Source organism: Neolamprologus multifasciatus, chromosome 9 (genome assembly GCF_963576455.1).
Source record: "Neolamprologus multifasciatus chromosome 9, fNeoMul1.2, whole genome shotgun sequence".
Lineage (NCBI taxonomy): Eukaryota > Metazoa > Chordata > Actinopteri > Cichliformes > Cichlidae > Neolamprologus > Neolamprologus multifasciatus.
In genome coordinates this window covers 5,672,756-5,691,098 of record NC_140447.1, presented here as the reverse complement: position 1 = coordinate 5,691,098, position 18,343 = coordinate 5,672,756, and the positions used below count along the sequence as shown (strand labels likewise).

At 44.1% G+C, this 18,343-nt stretch overlaps 2 protein-coding genes across 2 annotated transcripts; one reads left to right on the top strand and one right to left on the bottom strand.

Annotated features, from left to right (window-relative positions):
* The first annotated feature begins 1,441 nt into the window (after positions 1-1,441).
* LOC146510893 (tartrate-resistant acid phosphatase type 5-like) lies at positions 1,442-8,924 on the top strand. Its single transcript, XM_085172712.1, has 6 exons — positions 1,442-1,557; positions 3,861-4,051; positions 5,885-6,012; positions 6,228-6,419; positions 6,632-6,779; positions 7,033-8,924. The coding sequence occupies exons 1-6, from the start codon at positions 1,482-1,484 to the stop codon at positions 7,270-7,272; spliced, it is 975 nt and encodes a 324-aa protein (XP_085028838.1). The 5' UTR covers positions 1,442-1,481; the 3' UTR covers positions 7,273-8,924.
* Positions 8,925-10,784: 1,860 nt separating this feature from the next.
* Positions 10,785-16,992, bottom strand: f3a (coagulation factor III, tissue factor a). The gene is made up of 6 exons (XM_085172727.1): positions 16,861-16,992; positions 16,152-16,263; positions 15,866-16,059; positions 14,953-15,128; positions 14,697-14,865; positions 10,785-11,319 (listed from the first exon to the last, which is right to left on the bottom strand). The coding sequence occupies exons 1-6, from the start codon at positions 16,934-16,936 to the stop codon at positions 11,186-11,188; spliced, it is 861 nt and encodes a 286-aa protein (XP_085028853.1). The 5' UTR covers positions 16,937-16,992; the 3' UTR covers positions 10,785-11,185.
* Positions 16,993-18,343: the final 1,351 nt, after the last annotated feature.

The window sequence follows — 18,343 nt, the reverse complement described above, 5'->3', positions numbered from 1 at the left end:
AATTATACAAAAAGACTCTTTTGGGGAACACGGGTAACAGCTCTGCAGTGATGGAGGTCGATCTTGAAAGCGATCCAGCACACGCCTCCACTCTCACTGCAGCTCACGTTTAATCTGTGAGCATCAACCTGTCCGTCAGCGTCGTGACCACGAGGAGGTTCAGAGCTGATCTCTGATGGGATCCATCGGCCTCAGCTATGACACGCCTCCCCACCGTCTCGCTGTGCTGGTCCAGCTCCTGCTCATGAATCCATACTGCTGCTTGCTGGTCACGACATCTGTCTTCACCCCAGTTTCAGACACTGTTCCCATCACACTGTAGTTACTACAGCCTGAGCTCAGTTAAACATGGAAAAACGTGATTCGGGGGTGAATGAGGACTCTTGTATAAAGTGCTGAGAGTAGACAGGCTGCGCATGAGAGCCAGACCATTCACCAAAATATCTGAAAATATAAATGTGTACGACTGCTTTTCTTCATACGTTTATTACTTCTATCTGTAATCGCTGTCAACAGGAAGTCCTAAAAACTCCCTGAAAAGAGTTGACCCAAAACGCCACAGTGAGTCCTGACAGGGAGCTTCTCCTGTACTGGCTTCCTTTGAAGTTCTCCCAGTTTGGATTCACCATCTCTATTTTTAAGAAACTTAAAAACTTTGCTTTTCATAAAATTACCACAAAAGAACTAAACTTTGTGTTGGTTGATTTTATTTTGTAACAATGTTTCTCTTATTTGCCCATAAATAGTAACACAATAACAAGGACAATGCACCTGTGAGTTGTGCAGCATCCATGAAACACCAAATTTTTCTCTACCAATGTCACATCTGATACGTTGGTGTTTATCAGAGGGGATGACTGAAGAAACTATCTGGCACTATATCAGTGAAAGTGAATTCACTTCCTACTGGAACAAGCATGGTCATCTTGGGGGCTGGACGGTCCCCGGCTGTGTGGGGTTGTTGCAGAGCATCATCACTATCTGCACCGAGGAGCCTCCGGTGATGACGAGGCTTTTCCACGCAGGTTGACAACATCACACTGCTGTGACCCTGTCAGTGCACCAGGGTTAGTGTCAGCATAGCGCTCTCTGCACAGCCTGTGTTTAGTTAAATTACTCTGATTTAGGAATTGCTGTCGTCGTTAGCTTTGAATGACAGTATAATAAAAGTTACACACTAACCACAGGAAACACCCACACAGGTGTTTCATCTCGTTATGTTTTTGCTTCTTTCAGAGAGGTTTGTCTTTAGAGCTTCCTTTAAAATCATTTAAATTAAAGACTTCATGCAGAGCAGGAAATACTGATCCGTGTGATGGGCTGCACTTTTACTCACTGCAGTGTGTCACAACATGTCTGCGTAGAGCAACTGCAGTCGGTTTGTACTTTGACCTGCTGATCAGCTGATATCCTGTTTTTCTCGCCCGGCCTGATGCAGGAAGTTTCAGGTTAGTTTCAGTTTTAAACAGCACAGTGAAGCCATGGACAGGCTCATGTGTACAGTGTTGATTCTGAGCTTTCAGAACTTGTGGAAAGGCCTCGACGCTGCGGACCAAGGTAGGCTGCTGCTCATGTCAGTCAGTGTTAGGTTTGATTTACAGAGTGTTGACCTGTCACACAGGAAGTACATGAAGAGTCATGATTACGGACTGTCAGGTTCGAGCCTTATATTTGAGCTTAAACACATTATTATTACTTTGTTTCCTTGTTGTGACAGGCTGTTAATAAAGTGCCCAAAGTTACCAAGTTGTGTGTTTAGTGTAGCTGCATCATTGGTTCATCCCTTGAGCTGGGTACCTTTATAAGGCTTGAATGACTGATAGGTCAGTTTATAATAACGATAATATTTATTTGTTGGCCCCTACAACACAAAACAACAAGAACAGTTTTAGAAGATAGGAATACTGAAAAGTTAAGAATGATTAGAGTTGACATGCAAATGAAAACCGTCAAGTTTTGAGCTGAGATTTGACTCAGAGTCAGAGTCGAGCTGTTGAAGGTGTAGTAATGAATTTCAAAGTCAAGGTGCAGTGCAGCGAAAGACTCAAACACGTGACGTGTCCAGTTTGACGTGAGGAGCAGCTGAAGCTGAGCAGAGGACATGAGGAGGAGTCTAAGGCTGAAGGAGGTCAGAGTCAAAGATACTGTACTGAATACAATGTGGATAGTGAAGCTGAGAATGGGTGCAACAGTCATTGGTGCAGATTTGTGTAGATGTACCATCTGTACCATTCGGAGCCAACTGAGAAGTTTGTTTTTGAGGAGAGCAAAGAGAATGGTGTTACAGTCTCCCAAACGTGAGGTGGGCAGTGCATGAGCCAGCACACGAGCGCTGTGTTGAAAAAGAAAAACGCAAAGTCTGGCAGAAATCTGACTCCTTGGAAGCAAAATATAAAGTTTCCCTTTATATCCGTTTCCCTGGGCCTTGAAACTGCAAAGGCGGCAGACAGCGGGTGGACAGCAGATCCAGCGAGGCCACCACATGATGTTATTTCATTTCTGAAATGCCACGAAGAGCAAACTGAGGTTCGATGTCCACGGACCACGAAGAGTTGTGAAGCCAAAAATCCGCCACAACAAAAATTCAAGCGTACAGCTCTGCTATCAACATAAATGAAGACAGAAACTAAACAGCAGTGATGTTTGTAGGGTTACTGAAGTTGGGCTAGCTGGTATATAACGATGTGCTACGTGATCGCTAGCTACACAGCTATGTTAGCATAAACAGTGAAGCTGGAGGATGAACGCTAACTTTTTTTCCACTCGATAAAAGTTAACGTGAGGGTTCCTGATGGTTAAAGACAAATGCAGTCGCCATCGGCGTAACTTTGTGCTGAACATTGGGGGGGGGGGGGGGGGGGGGTCAAGATCTCCGTCTAAATAAATAAATAAATCTGAGTAAACTCCCAGATGATTAAACATTCAACTATTTTGCTGCTGAGCAAAGAAAATCAACAGCCTATTTATGCAAGATAATTCATAATTTTATTGGGGGGGTTATATTGGTTGGGTCTGATTAATGGGGGGGGGGGGTCATAACCCCCCTAACCCCTCTGGAAATTACGCCCCTGGCAGTCGTATGACAGGATGCTGTAAACGGACCAAACTTCAGTCAGGAGAACAACTGCGAGGTTAGTCATTAATATACTGCTGCTGGGCTGGAGTTACATCGTAAGGGTTTAAAAACTGAGCTTTAAAAGGAACAGTGGTGATAAAAACCGAGAGAGGCCGACAGTGATCACTGACTGTTTTTAGGGGCTTGTTGAGATTAAACAGAACAAGATAAAAAGCATTAAAACATGTTGAAAACACAACAGCCTTAATAATCACAGAGTAGTTTGGACTGAAGCAGGTTTCATCAGTTAACGATTGGCTATCCCACCTGCTGTGAATGTTTTAATGCAGTACAGTTGTTATTATTATCACTCGTCACATCATGTTTATGACACTTCAAACAAATAACATTCATATAAGAAATAAAATTGTCTTGTGTAAACTGTATGTGGTGTTAAATAGGCCCATACTACTGTACTTTAATGTCAGTCATAAGTACTTTAAGAGCCATATATTTTATGAGGTGGTGCTCATTGTGAAACGGTTGAGAACCACTGATTTAGGTCATATGGCACCACTAGAGGGCAGCATGGGGCACAATATTTAGTGCTGTTGTTGCCCAGCCAAAGTAATAAACAAGAAGGTTGTGAATCCACCATCTGGCCAGGGCCTGTCTGTTTGAATGTTCACCATTTGTTTTCATAAAGGCATTTCACACAGTTTTTAAACCACAAAACCATTCACATGTATGTATCTGTCTGTGGATGGTGCACATGTGTTGAGAAAAGTGTCTTCATTGTCTGTAGGTGTCCTGAACTTCGTGGTGCTTGCAGACTGGGGTGGGCTGCCTTTGCCTCCTTACTACACTGCTCAAGAGAAAGCTGTTGCTGCAGAGATGGAGAGACTGGCCCAATCCGAGGGCGTGGACTTTGTTCTCAGCCTTGGAGACCACTTCTATTTTAGCGGCGTCAAGGATGTGGAAGACCCACGCTTCAAGGTATATCATATCAGGACCCGTGCATTAACAGCTGTTGATATATTCTGTTGAGCTCTTCTTGTAGCCCCAGACTTTGCGATGAATAGCATCTCTTCAGAGTTTAGTCTACCCTAAAGGATTATGCAGGGTGATGTCATTTCCTTGGCTAAAAACTAAAATGTTACAAATCAAAAGCGTAGTTTTAGATTTGTAGTTAGCACTTCTCACTGGTGTTGCTTCACTCGTTTACAGTGAAGATCAGCAGGGATAATTTATTCTCTGACAGTTTCTTTGTGAACTTCACAATAGGTGAGAGAACCAAAAGAAACCCATAGCAACAGGAAGCTTGTCCATGTTTATCTCTGCTGGACTCCAGAAAGCTGCAGAATGTGGCTTGAGATTTCCAAACACACACACGATCACCATATTCCCTGCAAAGTGCAGACTGGAGAGACAGTACTGGTACCCAGTGTTGGGAAGGTGACTTTTAAAGTGTATTCCACTACAGATTACAGATTACATGCCCCAAAATGTAGTTTGTAACGTATTCTGTTAATTCAATTCAATTCAATTCAATTTTATTTATATAGCGCCAAATCACAACAAATGTCGCCTCAAGGCGCTTCATAGATACAGAGAAAAGCCCAACAATCATATGACCCCCTATGAGCAAGCACTTTGGCGACAGTGGGAAGGAAAAACTCCCTTTTAACAGGAAGAAACCTCCGGCAGAACCAGGCTCAGGGAGGGGCGGCCATCTGCTGCGACCGGTTGGGGTGAGAGAAGGAAGACAGGATAAAGACATGCTGTGGAAGAGAGACAAAGATTAATAACAGATACGATTCAATACAGAGAGGTCTGTTAATACATGTTAAGTTACTCAATGTGAGTAAGGCATTCTGAATACTTTACTATTGTCCTGCTGTTTACACCTACATGAATGTACTACTGCTGTGTGATTTATTAGTGTTACTGAGGCACCACCGCGCTGGCATTAGCTGAGGTTAGGTCAGAGTCTGCTTTCAGAACATGATTATTTGCAGCTAGCAGCTTGCTAATGCTATCATCAGTCTAACAGACTGCAGGCTAAGAGTTGTTGACCCACTAGTGATCACGAGCCTCATCACGAGTCAAGGTGTGATACAAGAACGGAGGCGTGATGAGTATGTTTCAGGTGGAACCATTGTGAGACCTTGCCTTACCCTGTCATGTGACCTGCTGAGGTTACCTGATGTAAATGTCCTGGCAAGAGATCTCAAAACTGCATCGTAGCCAGCAGACAGTTGGTGATGTAAGGCTTTATTTAAAGATGATTATTCACAGTGGACATAGATAACTTCTTTCACTCCTCTTTCAAACTTCTCTGCCCACAATGTGAACACTGACATCCTCGACAGACCTTTGTCCTTGAGATGCAGATGTTCTGGTGAACGTCAGTGTTGAGGTTTCCGTTCACCTCCATGCGCGCGGCACAGTCCAGAAACAGTGAGCAGTTATCCTTTGTGTCTGCCCTGGTGTGTTTCTATCCACAGAGCTCATGTGAGCAGTGAAGGCTTCTACTTCCTGGGTTCTGACCCAGGTGTCATCCACGTATCTGTGCCAGTGGCTGAGTGCTTTGTTTTCCTCCATGTAAAGGTTGGCTATAATGGGTGACACTGGGAGCCCATGGCACACTCGTGTTTGTGTCTGTAGACTCTCTTGGGTTTAAACACCTCAGGCTTTAGACTTGCAGAAGCTGCTTTGATGACAGGTGAAACAGAAGAAGTCCAGTGCTTTCGAAGCTTCTAGACTACCATGAGCTGGACGACTGTGAGCCTACACAGACATAAACTGTGAGGTATTTCTCTTCCACAGAACACGTTTGAAGGTGTCTTCTCGCAGCCATCTCTACTGGATATACAGTGGTACCTAGCTGCTGGAAACCACGACCATATTGGCAACATCTCAGCACAGATGGCTTACTCTAACATATCCCACCGATGGTAAATATCAAGCAAGGTTTGAGTGAGAAGCTCAGTCTTCTTACGCCTGTAGCGTTGACCTGAACTAGTTATCATGTGACTTGCATTAAAATCATGTTTCAGGTGTTGCTAAAACGTGCTCTGATGTTTCGTACACTCGTTTCTGTGATAACTGAGATGATTCAAGGTTCCAGACCTCAGTGTTGCTCAGACGTTATGATGTGTTGTCTCTGCAGGAACTACCCAGCTCTTTATTACGATCTTCAGTTTACTGTTCCACACACAAACGTGTCCGTGAGCATCCTGATGATTGATACGGTGGTGCTCTGTGGAAACACGAATGACCGGGTCCAGCCTGTGGGACCAGAGGACTCCACGGCAGCAGCAAACCAGTGGAACTGGATCAGTGCTAAACTGGCCAGCAGCAGGTGATTCGTTTGACCAGTTATCTGCAGATGTCTCAATACAAACAAAGATACGTTTGTAGAATGAGGATTTAAATAAATATACAGTGTACAGAATACCAAATAAAGAAGAGCATCAAAGAGAGGGAAACATACACCCACCAGTTTAAACCAGTTAGCTCTGCTGGTGTTGCTGGTCCCTCTGTGTGAGCTTAAAGGCTGTCTGACTTGTGCAGGTCTGACTATGTGGTGGTGGCTGGTCATTATCCTGTGTGGTCTATTGGCAATCATGGACCTACAGCCTGTCTAGTCGACCAACTACGGCCTCTGCTGAAGAAGTACGGAGCCACAGTTTACCTGTGTGGCCATGATCATGATCTGCAGGTGTGTTCACATACAGAACATCACGTTCACCAGTTAAAACCAGTAAATGAAGTGTCTCCGTCCATCGCACTGAACTGCTGGGACAACCAGTCCTGTGCTATGACCAAGTGTTTCCTGACTGCTGATCGGTTTCTGTGCCCAAACCAGATGAGATCATATCAATGTTAAACAAAGAGATGCTGGTTTCTGATCTTTGTGTAGAAAGTGTGAAAATGCAACCCATCAAAAGTTTCTCTGTTCTCTCCTCCAACAGTTCATCAGAGAGGATGATGGGAGCTCGTATGTTGTCAGCGGGAGTGGGATGGTCAGTGACCGTTCCACTCGTCACATCAGCAGTGTCCCTCCGTCCTGGCAGCTCTTTTCCAGTCCTGTCAATCACACAGCCGGCGGCCTGGCTTTCTTCCAGGTGACTGAGCGTCAGATGACAGTCAGCTACATGCAGACAGATGGGAAATGTGTTTACCAGGCTGAGCTGCCAAAACGCAAAGTCTGAGGCCGCAGAGAGCGTAACCATCAGGAGCCGCCATGTTTGTTCATGTGCTGCACAGCTTTGTGTCATTTACTCCGGCCTTCTGTAAAATATAAAACCTTCATTTTAATTACAACTTTTAATTATTGTGAAATTAAACAGCTGTTTGGTCAATAATAGTAAATGTAATGCTTTACACCTCTAATCTTTATGAATAGACCAGCGTGTATGCGTAATACCTGCATATGAATATGTAGGGAAATATATGTGATGCCACATCACAACAGCAGCCGCTTCAAAGCACTTTATATTGTAAGTTACAGGTGCTGCAATAACACTACAGTTACTTTGTTGAGTACTGTTGCTTTGGTTACAGAAAAGCAGCCTGTGTGAAGAATAACTCGTTACTATTTTGTAACCATCAGCACTGTTTTCTTTGCTTTTGTTAAACAAATTTAATGTAAATTCAGTTTCACATTCATGGTCACAGACGGTTTAAAAATAATTAAGCACTGATGTCTTTATCCTGTCTTCCTTCTCTCACCCCAACCAATCACAGCAGATGGCCCCGCCCCTCCCTGAGCCTGGTTCTGCTGGAGGTTTCTTCCTGTTAAAAGGGAGTTTTTCCTTCCCACTGTCACCAAAGTGCTGCTCATAGGGGGTCATATGATTGTTGGGTTTTTCTCTGTATCTATGAAGCGCCTTGAGGCGACTTTTGTTGTGATTTGGCGCTATATAAATAAAATTGAATTGAATTGAATTGATCGGCTCCTGATCAGTTATCGATCAGATGCTGTGATTGATGATGATGATGGTGATAATCATCTATAATGAAGCTACCTGATTGCGGCTGACGTCAAAGCTTTGTTCTTTAGAACATGTGCAACGTTCCCTCTGGAATCAATATGTTACCACAAAGTAACAGAAATACTTGTTTTCTTGAAATACACTTTTTTCTCAGAATGATTGACAATATTTTTCTCTTAATGTGTCCCTGATACGTTTGTAATATATGGAGTCCAGTCCCACTGATGAGTGGCTCTGTGCAGCCTCGTCCTCTTCCTGTTACACTCACTCAGAATTACATTTGTCAGATTACAAGATCAGAAAATTCATTTGACCAAGACGTTTACAAAACTTTAAAGAACTTTTCATTTTGGTGGTGGCAGATCTGCATTTCGACTCGTGAATTAAAGGTTTCGTTACAGCTTTTCCAGGTTCCCCGACTGTGCAAAGGGACGTCTTTGATCTGTCAGTTTTGGACCCCTGGTGATTTTGGTCCACTGAAGCAGCTGTTTTGTAACACCAGGAACGTCTACTGAACGTCTAGTATAGAGATGGCACGATACCACTTTTTAATGTCCGATACCGATATCATAAATTTGGATATCGGCCGATACCGATATGAATCCAATATAGTGTTTTTTAATCAATAAAACTGATTTTTTAATATCTTGCTGCATTTTGTATAAGTTCATACTCAAGTTTAAATAAACAACAACACTAAAGCTATTCTGTTATACCTGTATGTAAAAAATACACTGCACCCAAAATATTTCATAGTTCAGCAAAACAGATCAATCTAATAAAGTTAAACCTGCTCCATCCTCCCTATTCTGGTATTTTAAAGAGTACTTAGCAGAAATATTAAGCAACCTGACTAATAGGGTTGCAAACTCCCAGCAAAAAAAAATAGGGAACCACCCCCCAACCTCTTCCTCATGATGCTTAATCGATGTAATCAACTTTAATTTGATGCAGTGTGAAAAAAAATGCACAGAAATAAATTATTTTTCAAGAATAATTAAATAGATTCAACATCTTTCTTCAACAGAATTGCACAGATGGTTCCCAAAGGAAAAAGTACTACAGCTTACTAGGGTATATTAGACTTAACAGTTACTATATACAGTAATGGACTTCTATATATTTTACATCAGATTAAAACTTTGGGTGTAAGAGTCAGATAATTATTTATTAAAACCTCGACATTTTAAATGAGAATAAGAAAGAAAAGTATGTCTTTGTGCCCCCTTTTCCCTGTTCATGCCCTATCGGCCCCCCTGGCTAAACTTTGCTAGCTCCGCCCCTGCACAGTTACGTCAGCTGTAGAAAAAGATCCTGGTGTAGAAATAATATTAAATAAATTCTAACAACAGCTGATCAAGCTTAAACGTGCTGCTGTTGTTCAGCCGCTGGTTTCCTCTTTCTGGTGCAAAGTGGGACAAAAACAAACAAGAGAGACGATCAGCTGATCATTGATCAGTTTATGATTGAAGCAGGAGAGAGAGAGAGAGAGAGAGAGAGAGAGAGAGAGAGAGAGGCAGTCACTCCATATATCTGTTGTTAAGCTTAAAGCTGGAACGCTTTACAAACATTCAGAGATGAACTTACACACTTGCTTTACTTCTCTCTGGGAAAACTTCCTCGGAGATGAAATGCTGGTTTGGTAGCGACGCTACAAACACACACAGCCGCTCTATCACGTGATGCACACTGCTCGGTTATGAGCCGAGTGTCTTAGTTTTGTGAGGTGCTTGTTTGATATTTAAAGGATTGTTTACATTTTTTGTTTCTCTCCGATATCCGATCCAGTAATTTAGGTCAGTATCGGACCGATACCGATACGTAATATCGGATCGGTCCATCTCTAGTCTAGTGTTCACGTGTGCGGCTATTTACAGTCCCTATGTGGTCATTGTGGACGTCTTTTAAACGTCAAACTTGGCTTCTATAGGCTCTGATGTCTCCAGAGGGTGGAGGACATGATGTCTGTGAGCTACCAGGTCATTTTTCTGTAGCTTTGTGTCTGCAGCTGTCATCTGTGGCTGAGACAGTAGCAGTATGAGCCCTGTGAAACGGGACTGGATCATAAGAGTTACTGTGGAGGAGTCATGAGTGGACACGTTCAGGATGTTTCAGGCTCTTGATGCTCAAACGAGAGACGCTGCTCGTGGATGCAGCGACTGACAAAGACGAGCAGATAGTCCGGCTCATGCAGACACTTGGACAAACATCTGGTACTTTCCTCACAGCTGGTCTCAGCAACTGATCACAAACACATTCACTTCCTCTTACAATCACGAGCTTTTCACAATAAAACAGGATGCTGGTCAAAATGGACCATATACATTTTAAATGCTCTTTGAAAACTCGTTAAACATATTCAAAGAAATTCCATATCTGTCTAAATCCTTTAACCACCATTATTTTACATTTTAACATGGATTGTTATAATAACTGGCCGTTTGAACCTGGTGAAGAAATGAATGAACCAGGAAAATGTAAAATAACAAAAACAAGCACGTGTCCTGAGTAAATCAACACATAATGAAGGTGTTTGTTTATAAATGATCTGTAAATAAACAACGGGACACATCCAGCCTGCTGCAGCAAATGTATTAAACTGATGGTCTGAGCCAACCGCGGGGTTTCATCCTGCATCAGCTCATACAGCGTCCTGCTGTGTGTTGTTGTTGTGTTGCTGATGATCACCAAAGCCAGTGATGCTCTGCTGTTATCAGTGAAATAAACATTTGGAGTAACATGTTTATCGTCTTTAATGTCAGTTAAACATAAAATAAATACACCAGATACAAAAATATACATCCTACATTTTGATTCCATAAAAATGTGTTTCAAGAGAAAATCCCCGCTACAGTATAAGCATGATTTACACAACAGACTGTAACATTAAATAAAAGAAATAACCTGTTATATTTTACTATAGTAGTCACAGGCACAGCACAGGAAATGCAGTGTTTGCAGTATCAGTACTGCAGCAGAGCTTTAACAGAGTCTTCCCATCTTCCCAGTGTCAAAAATAAGGTTGTTTCACAGAAACTAAACCAGAGTCCAGTGTTTGGCTGAGGAATGCGACATATGTCCATGTGTCCAGTTCAACGTACCGCGAGAGATGTGCAGTGAAGCACGTACTTTATACTACGCCCTTCTTTTCAGCTTTTGCAGCTTTTTTCTTGCGCTTGCAGCACACCACTGTGACGGTGATGATGATCCCGGTCAGCAGGAGGATGAGGATGATGGCAGAAATGATCACTGCAGGAGAGTACACTGTGGAAAACACAACACAGTCTGTCACACCAAAGCTTCACTGCTCATTTCTAACCACTAACCCACACGGGATTACGGATTACTGTAGTCAGAGTACTCAGAGTACTTAGGACTACAGTACAAGCCACACTGAAGCTTTTCACACAAATCCACAGGCAGACTGTGTGGTGTTTGAACCGTGTAACACAGTCACATGCATGCTGTGTGAGCAGAATCATCTGCAGCTCAACGTGACAAAGACTGTGGACTGTAGGAGGACCGAGAAACCTGTGACCTGTTTCAGTCCAGGAGGTGGATGTGGACGTCGTGGACGAGCAGAAATGCCTCAGAGCACACACAGAAAACACCTGGACTGGGTTAAAAGCACCACCGCCTCTACAGGACGGGCCAGTCGTCTCTGAGGTCGTTCAACATCTGTCGGACAGCATGTTCTGTGAGTCTCTGTGGAGGCTCACAGACGCCAACAGACTCAACAAACCGCTCAACAAACGGGGCGATCGCGGCTCAAGAGCGGGAAGTTCTTCTTGTAATCAGACGGTTGCCGGTTCGAGCCCCGGCTCGGACAGTCTCGTCGTTGTGTCCTTGGGCGAGACACTTCACCTACTGGTGATGGCCAGAGGGGCCGATGGCGCGATATGGCAGCCTCGCTTCTGTCAGTCTGTCCCAGGGCAGCTGTGGCTACAACTGTAGCTGCCTCCACCAGTGTGTGAATGAAGCGCTTTATAAATGCAATCCATTATTATTATTATCCATAAGTGACATTTATAGGTAATGATATTTGTATGTACCTATAAATGTTCCAGTAATTGGAGCTATTTTGTAAAATATTGTATTATTTATTTAATTCAATTCAATTTTATTTATATAGCGCCAAATCACAACACACAAGTCGCCTCAAGGTGCTTCATAGATACAGAGAAAAACCAACAATCATATGACCCCCTATGAGCAGCACTTTGGTGACAGTGGGAAGGAAAAACTCCCTTTTAACAGGAAGAAACCTCCAGCAGAACCAGGCTCTTTAGTCACTGTTCTTACTGCTGTGGAGACGCTGTGACCACGGAGGATTAATAACTATTCACACACTTGGTTTATCTTTACTAACTAATGAACATACTGCATTACTTTGAGAACAAAACAAAGTGATGAGTAATGTGATTACTTTCACTGTTTGCTAATTCAGACTAACATCTGTAGACTGACGTGCGTCCACAGTGATGTCTCCATGGCTCCGTGTGGGGTTATTGCCTGTTACTGTCGCAGCGTCCTGAAGGGGGCGCTGTGGGATTTCTATTAAGAATAGGCACACACTGCAGCTGTACGTTCATCACAAACCTTCAGAGTAATAAATAAAAGTGTTGTTTATGTGCACAAACATCCTGATGTCCTGATGTTACTACACATGCTCACTTTAACACGTTTGTGTTATTGTTCACAGATAAAGGACACTGAGGTCACGTGTTGTGTAAATAAAACTGAATTAAAAGTAGATTTAATGTTGTTTTAGTCCTGAAGACCTCTGGAGGTGCTTCACGACCACCTGTTTCACTAAGACTATAAATAAACATGCTGTGAATTTATAGTCCAAATATTTACTGACGATGTACATGCTCTGGACGCACACACGCACAAGGCTGTGGGAAGTGGATGTGCTGGGGTCCGGGAGCGCCCCCTGTCCCCGAGGCAGACATCCCAGCACCACAGTGTGTGTGAGCTCTGGTATTTTGGTACCTGCCCTCTCATTCTGTAGACTGAACTGTAGTGGAGTCACAGTCATGTAATAAATCAGATCAGGCACGATTCACTGCCTCACCTCTATTTCCCAGCTCCTTCACACCCACACAGACACACACCAGAGAAGACAGCCTGGCCCAGTGTTCAAATACTTTACAGACCTGTGTTCTCCTCCGTATCAAAACACATGGAGTTTGTGAAAACTCTATTTTCACCTCACAAAATGATAAGTTACTCATCAAGTCAACAGGCTTCTGCAGACGATTGTTTAGTCCATAGGTGTCAAACTCTGGCCCGCGGGCCAAATTTGGCCCACAGCCTAATTACATTTGGCCCGCGAAGCCATACCAAATTACTATTAGAGCTGGCCTACTGGTTTTATACAGCTAATATATATATTGTTTAGTATTAAGCTTTGCTTGTTCCATATTCAGTTTTTCAGCAAAACGTGTTTGAGTCCATAAGAAAAGATTCATTCTTATATCTGGAGGAAGATTTATTTTTTCAATAAATATTAATATTAGCCCGCGACTTTGTTCCAGTTTTGAATTTTGGCCCACTGTGTGTTTGAGTTTGACACCCCTGGGCTAGTCAAATAAATCACAAACACACATTCTGCTGTAACGCTGCTGTAACGCTGCTGTAACGCTGCTGTAACGCTGTTGTAACGTTGCTGTAACGTTGCTGTAACGCTGCTGTAACGTTGCTGTAACGCTGCTGTAACGCTGTTGTAACGCTGTTGTAACGCTGCTGTAACGTTGCTGTAACGCTGCTGTAACGTTGCTGTAACGCTGCTGTAACGCTGTTGTAACGCTGTTGTAACGCTGCTGTAACGTTGCTGTAACGCTGCTGTAACGTTGCTGTAACGTTGCTGTAACGCTGCTGTAACGTTGCTGTAACGCTGCTGTAACGTTGCTGTAACGTTGCTGTAACGCTGCTGTAACGTTGCTGTAACGCTGCTGTAACGCTGCTGTAACGCTGCTGTAACGCTGTTGTAACGCTGTTGTAACGCTGTTGTAACGCTGCTGTAACACTGCTGTAACGTTGCTGTAACGCTGCTGTAACGCTGCTGTAACGTTGCTGTAACGCTGCTGTAACATTGCTGTAACGCTGCTGTAACGCTGCTGTAACGTTGCTGTAACGTTGCTGTAACGCTGCTGTAACATTGCTGTAACGCTGTTGTAACGCTGCTGTAACGCTGCTGTAACGCTGCTGTAACATTGCTGTAACGCTGCTGTAACGCTGCTGTAACGTTGCTGTAACGCTGCTGTAACGCTGCTGTAACGCTGCTGTAACGCTGCTGTAACGCTGTTGTAACGCTGCTGTAACGCTGCTGTAACGCTGCTGTAACGCTGCTGTCAGCAGCTCGTGGTCAGTGCTGTGCTCACCAACCCTTTATCTCTTATTTTGCTAGTCTAGCGGTATCACCTGTTTAAATGTACTTCTGCTACTGTTATATTCCTCTAACATGTTTGATGGTTGTGTTGATCTGTGTGGTAGTTGTTTTTTTTCATATATATATATAAAAGTATGTTTACTTAGGAAAATGAAGAAAGGTTAATTGTATTTCGGTAACTGCGAGTACTGTTGTTTTCTTTTTTCAATAAAAATATTTTCAAAATAAAAGAAATATAAGAGCTCACCGTCTAAGATGGTCTCGTTCTCGTCTCTTGAGCACTGCGCGTGACTCAGGTCTCCCAGCTGCTTGCCATAAGAGCGGCTGGGGATGTAGGCTTGGACCTGGAAGCAGTAGCTCTCCCCTTGATCCAGGCCAGTCACGTTTATCATGCTGGTGTTATAGTCGGATGTTTTCTGTGGACAGCAGAAGGAAAAGGCCGGTGATGTCATGCACGTATAAAGACTGCTGCTGTGATGTTGTCTGTGGTGGGTGCTCCTCACTTTGCCAGTGCTCTTGTTCTTCCAGTAGGTGACTCTGTAGTGGAGCTGCTCGGAGAAGACGTCCCTCAAAGTCTGCAGGTGTTTCCCGCTGACGATGGCGGTTGGTGAGTCGGTCACATTCAGGGTGGCGATGCCTTTACTGACCTCCAGCGTGAACTTGGGCCTGTCGAGTTCAGCTGTGGAGGAGAAGTTTTTAAACTGCTGGACATGTGCCCACGTACGTCCTGTGATCACTGACGTCTCTGTTAACCTTCCAATATCACTCTGAACTAAATGAGAAATGACAGCTTCAGAAAAACTGCTTATTTCTCAAAGTGCTGACGTAAAACGATCAACTTTTCTTTGCGTTTGCTGAATGATCACATAAATAATCTGATGATATTAATATTGCTCTCTGGACCTTTAGACAGAACGACACCTGATGACAGGGCGTCACACTGTGGGCTGACGCTGTCGTCTCATTGGAGGACACGTCAGTGTTCAAGTGTACAAAACAAGAAAACAGGAGTTTGTTTGTTTACATTTCAAATATTGTAAAACAAGACTAAACTTTATTTCCTCCCTCTGAAGCCGTTCGACTAAATAAACACGTCTCTGTGTGACTCGAGGCAGCAGTGCTGCTGTCACTGTGTCCGTGTTTAAATCAAGCGCAGAGGTAGGGTGACCTCGGGTTTGAGACCTAATGACCTCCTGTGACGGGCATTTATTTATTGGATGGGCAACAACTTTGTGAAATTCTACAGATCCAGGGAGCGATGATGGAAACAACCCAGACTGTGACGGTGAGACTTCATCATCCTCACTGACAGCGGCCATGAGAGTGGGTGTTAATGTCAAAGCTGTTCCTACGCTGGCTTCATGCTTTCATTTCTATGTTATTCTGATTTATAAAAATAACATCAAAGGGTCTTACTGTCATGGTATGGGCAGAATTTCGGCGAGGTTTTGTGGGGAAACTCGGAGAGGTCAGAGGTCGCCCCCTGTGGGGGCTGAGATAGGACATCAGCTACGTAGCAGGCTTTGGGGTCAGTCATGGCGGTGGACAGATCGCACATCGTTTGTGACGACCGGATGCAGTAAGCGATCCTCTGTGCGTTCCCTCCAACCCTGCAACATGTGACACGTTACACATGAAACACCCACATACATGAAAACGTGCTGCCGTAAGTGAACTGATGGGCTGTGAGGGTGGCACTCACGGAGACAGCTCCACTGTGTAAGAGTAGTCCGCTGATGGTTTGGGTTCCCAGACCAGAACCGTTTTAAAATTGGTGGATTTCCAGGTGACGTTCTGTGCTTGTGGATACGAGCCTGCAAACAAGGAGTGGATCAGTCACGTGATGGACATCAGACTCTATATTATTATAGCAATAGCAACTATAGCAATATTAGATTAAACCCATTTAAACCCATTTATTTTTGAAGGACAGTGTCTGAGTGACTGAAGGTCTTTAACACAGGGTTGCACATCAACAGCAAAACGACCCAAACTGAGCTCAGATTCATCATCTCAGCAGGTTCACATGGTGAACATCCCAGAGCTGCGCTCTTATCAGGGTGGAGGAAAAGGTCCCACTCGTGTAGTTTTACAGACGGACTGTTCGAGCTGCACTTTGACCACAGAAAGTGTGCCACCCACAGAGCGCACCACAGCCTCCCCCCTCTTACACCGAGGATCGCAAATCTGTCTGAAATATTGTTGTTTGCAGACCTCTGTGGTGTAAGTACCTCCTTCCCCTTCAGCACTGCAGCTGTCTCACTCTTTCACAAGTGAGGCAAAAAAAACAATAGACGTGTTCTGACTGTGCCTCTAATAATAATAATAATAATAATAATAATAATAATAATAATAATCATGAGAAGAAGAAGAGTTTCTGTCGCTGCATCCACAGAACGCGCCGGACTCACCTGAGGCAGACAGCAGCGTGGGGAAAAAAGAAAAGTAAAGAAAATAAAGTCCAGCTTCTATTCTTGTGGTCGCCATGGTAGCCTCGGGAAGTGTAGTCCAGATCACACAGCTGTCCGCGCGCGGAGCCTCCTTTCACACTGGGATACTTTTCGTCTCTGCTCAGGACTAAAAAGCTCCGCTCGCAGCAGTTTAACTCAGTCCAACATGACCAAATAAGGAGCGTCCGGCTCCCTCGTCATCACATCGCTGCGGTATGCGCTGCGTGCCTGTCCCGCTGAAGTCACTGAGCGGATATAGCGGCTCAATGGCTTCTTCGGACTCAGCCGATCATTATTACATCATAAGAACTTCTGTTGATCCGGACGGAACCAGCTTTGGGTTGTTTGCTTACCTGATGATGGTTTTTGTGTTTGACTTTATTCTCAGTGAGTCGCTGAAAGTGTTTTAAAGTGAAACAGTTTATTTAGAGGTTTGATGTGAAATCACAAGATTTCTGGGTTTGTGTGGTGCTACAGACACACGGTTGTGTTTCTGCAGGCAGCCCTGTGCAGGTCGTGTTTTAGTGCGCGCTCATGCTGACTACATCTAGAGAGGTCAGTGGAATGACGCAGCGTGGCCCTTACAGTCACCGCAGCTCACTGTAACTCACCGAGTCAAGACCTTTAGTCACCGCTCCATTTATAGATCTGATTACTGTTGCTGAATTTCACACACATGTGGATGGAGAGGTTGTCCCAAAATGCTGGAATCCTCTCGTCCAGTTTCAGAGTGCACACTTGCACACGTTAAAGTGGCGTAGAGCCTGAACAGTGTAGCACAATAACAGTTTGGCTTTGTTAATGATACCTAAAGAAAGCTGGAGCTGATTTGTTTGTTCCAGGCTGTTATTCTGGCTGTTTCAGCCTTTAATGGATCTGCCTGCACTTTGGCAGCCCTGGCCCCCTCGTCCTCCTTCTGAGAGGGCGGAGCAGAGATAATGAGAGGCCCGACTGCCGTAGGGTACAGTGTGGCTTTGAATACCGAGTAAGTCTCAAACAGGAAGGAGTGAATACACAAGCTGGAGTCCAACAGTTCCTCTGAAGAAAAGCGGCGTGAGAGCTTCTAATGGCGGCTTCCTGCTTCGTCTCAACGTTTGCAGTTCAGCTGTTTGAGATGTAACCTGATGTTTGGAGCACTGATCATCACTGATAATGAATTACTCAGTGTGCATGTTCTGCTTCCCCGGTTCACGTGGTCAACGTCCACAACACTTATTCACCCCAGCAGTTATCTCTGTCACCATATCTCAAGCATTTCCTAACAGCTACTGTTCTGTTATGGAGAAATGCACCACGGTGTGGGAGCACCCTGCACACAGGGCGAGTCGCCCTCCCTCCTGCCTTAATTACTTTCACAGGCTCATTCCTGAAAGGAAGGAAGGGAGCAGCAGCGTATCACCGACTAACCAGTAACACTGCTCTGTTTACTGCATTCAGCAAGGAA

Excerpts from the sequence above, each read along its gene's own strand:
- LOC146510893 (XM_085172712.1), top strand. The coding sequence starts at position 1,482 with ATGGACAGGCTCATGTGTACAGTGTTGATTCTGAGCTTTCAGAACTTG. Across the intron at positions 4,052-5,884 it reads TGGAAGACCCACGCTTCAAG|AACACGTTTGAAGGTGTCTT; the intron begins GTATATCATATC and ends TCTCTTCCACAG. Across the intron at positions 6,420-6,631 it reads GCTAAACTGGCCAGCAGCAG|GTCTGACTATGTGGTGGTGG; the intron begins GTGATTCGTTTG and ends TGACTTGTGCAG.
- f3a (XM_085172727.1), bottom strand. The coding sequence starts at position 16,936 with ATGGCGACCACAAGAATAGAAGCTGGACTTTATTTTCTTTACTTTTCT. Across the intron at positions 16,060-16,151 it reads TACACAGTGGAGCTGTCTCC|GGTTGGAGGGAACGCACAGA; the intron begins GTGAGTGCCACC and ends CACATGTTGCAG. Across the intron at positions 15,129-15,865 it reads ATTCTGCCCATACCATGACA|CTGAACTCGACAGGCCCAAG; the intron begins GTAAGACCCTTT and ends TCTCCTCCACAG.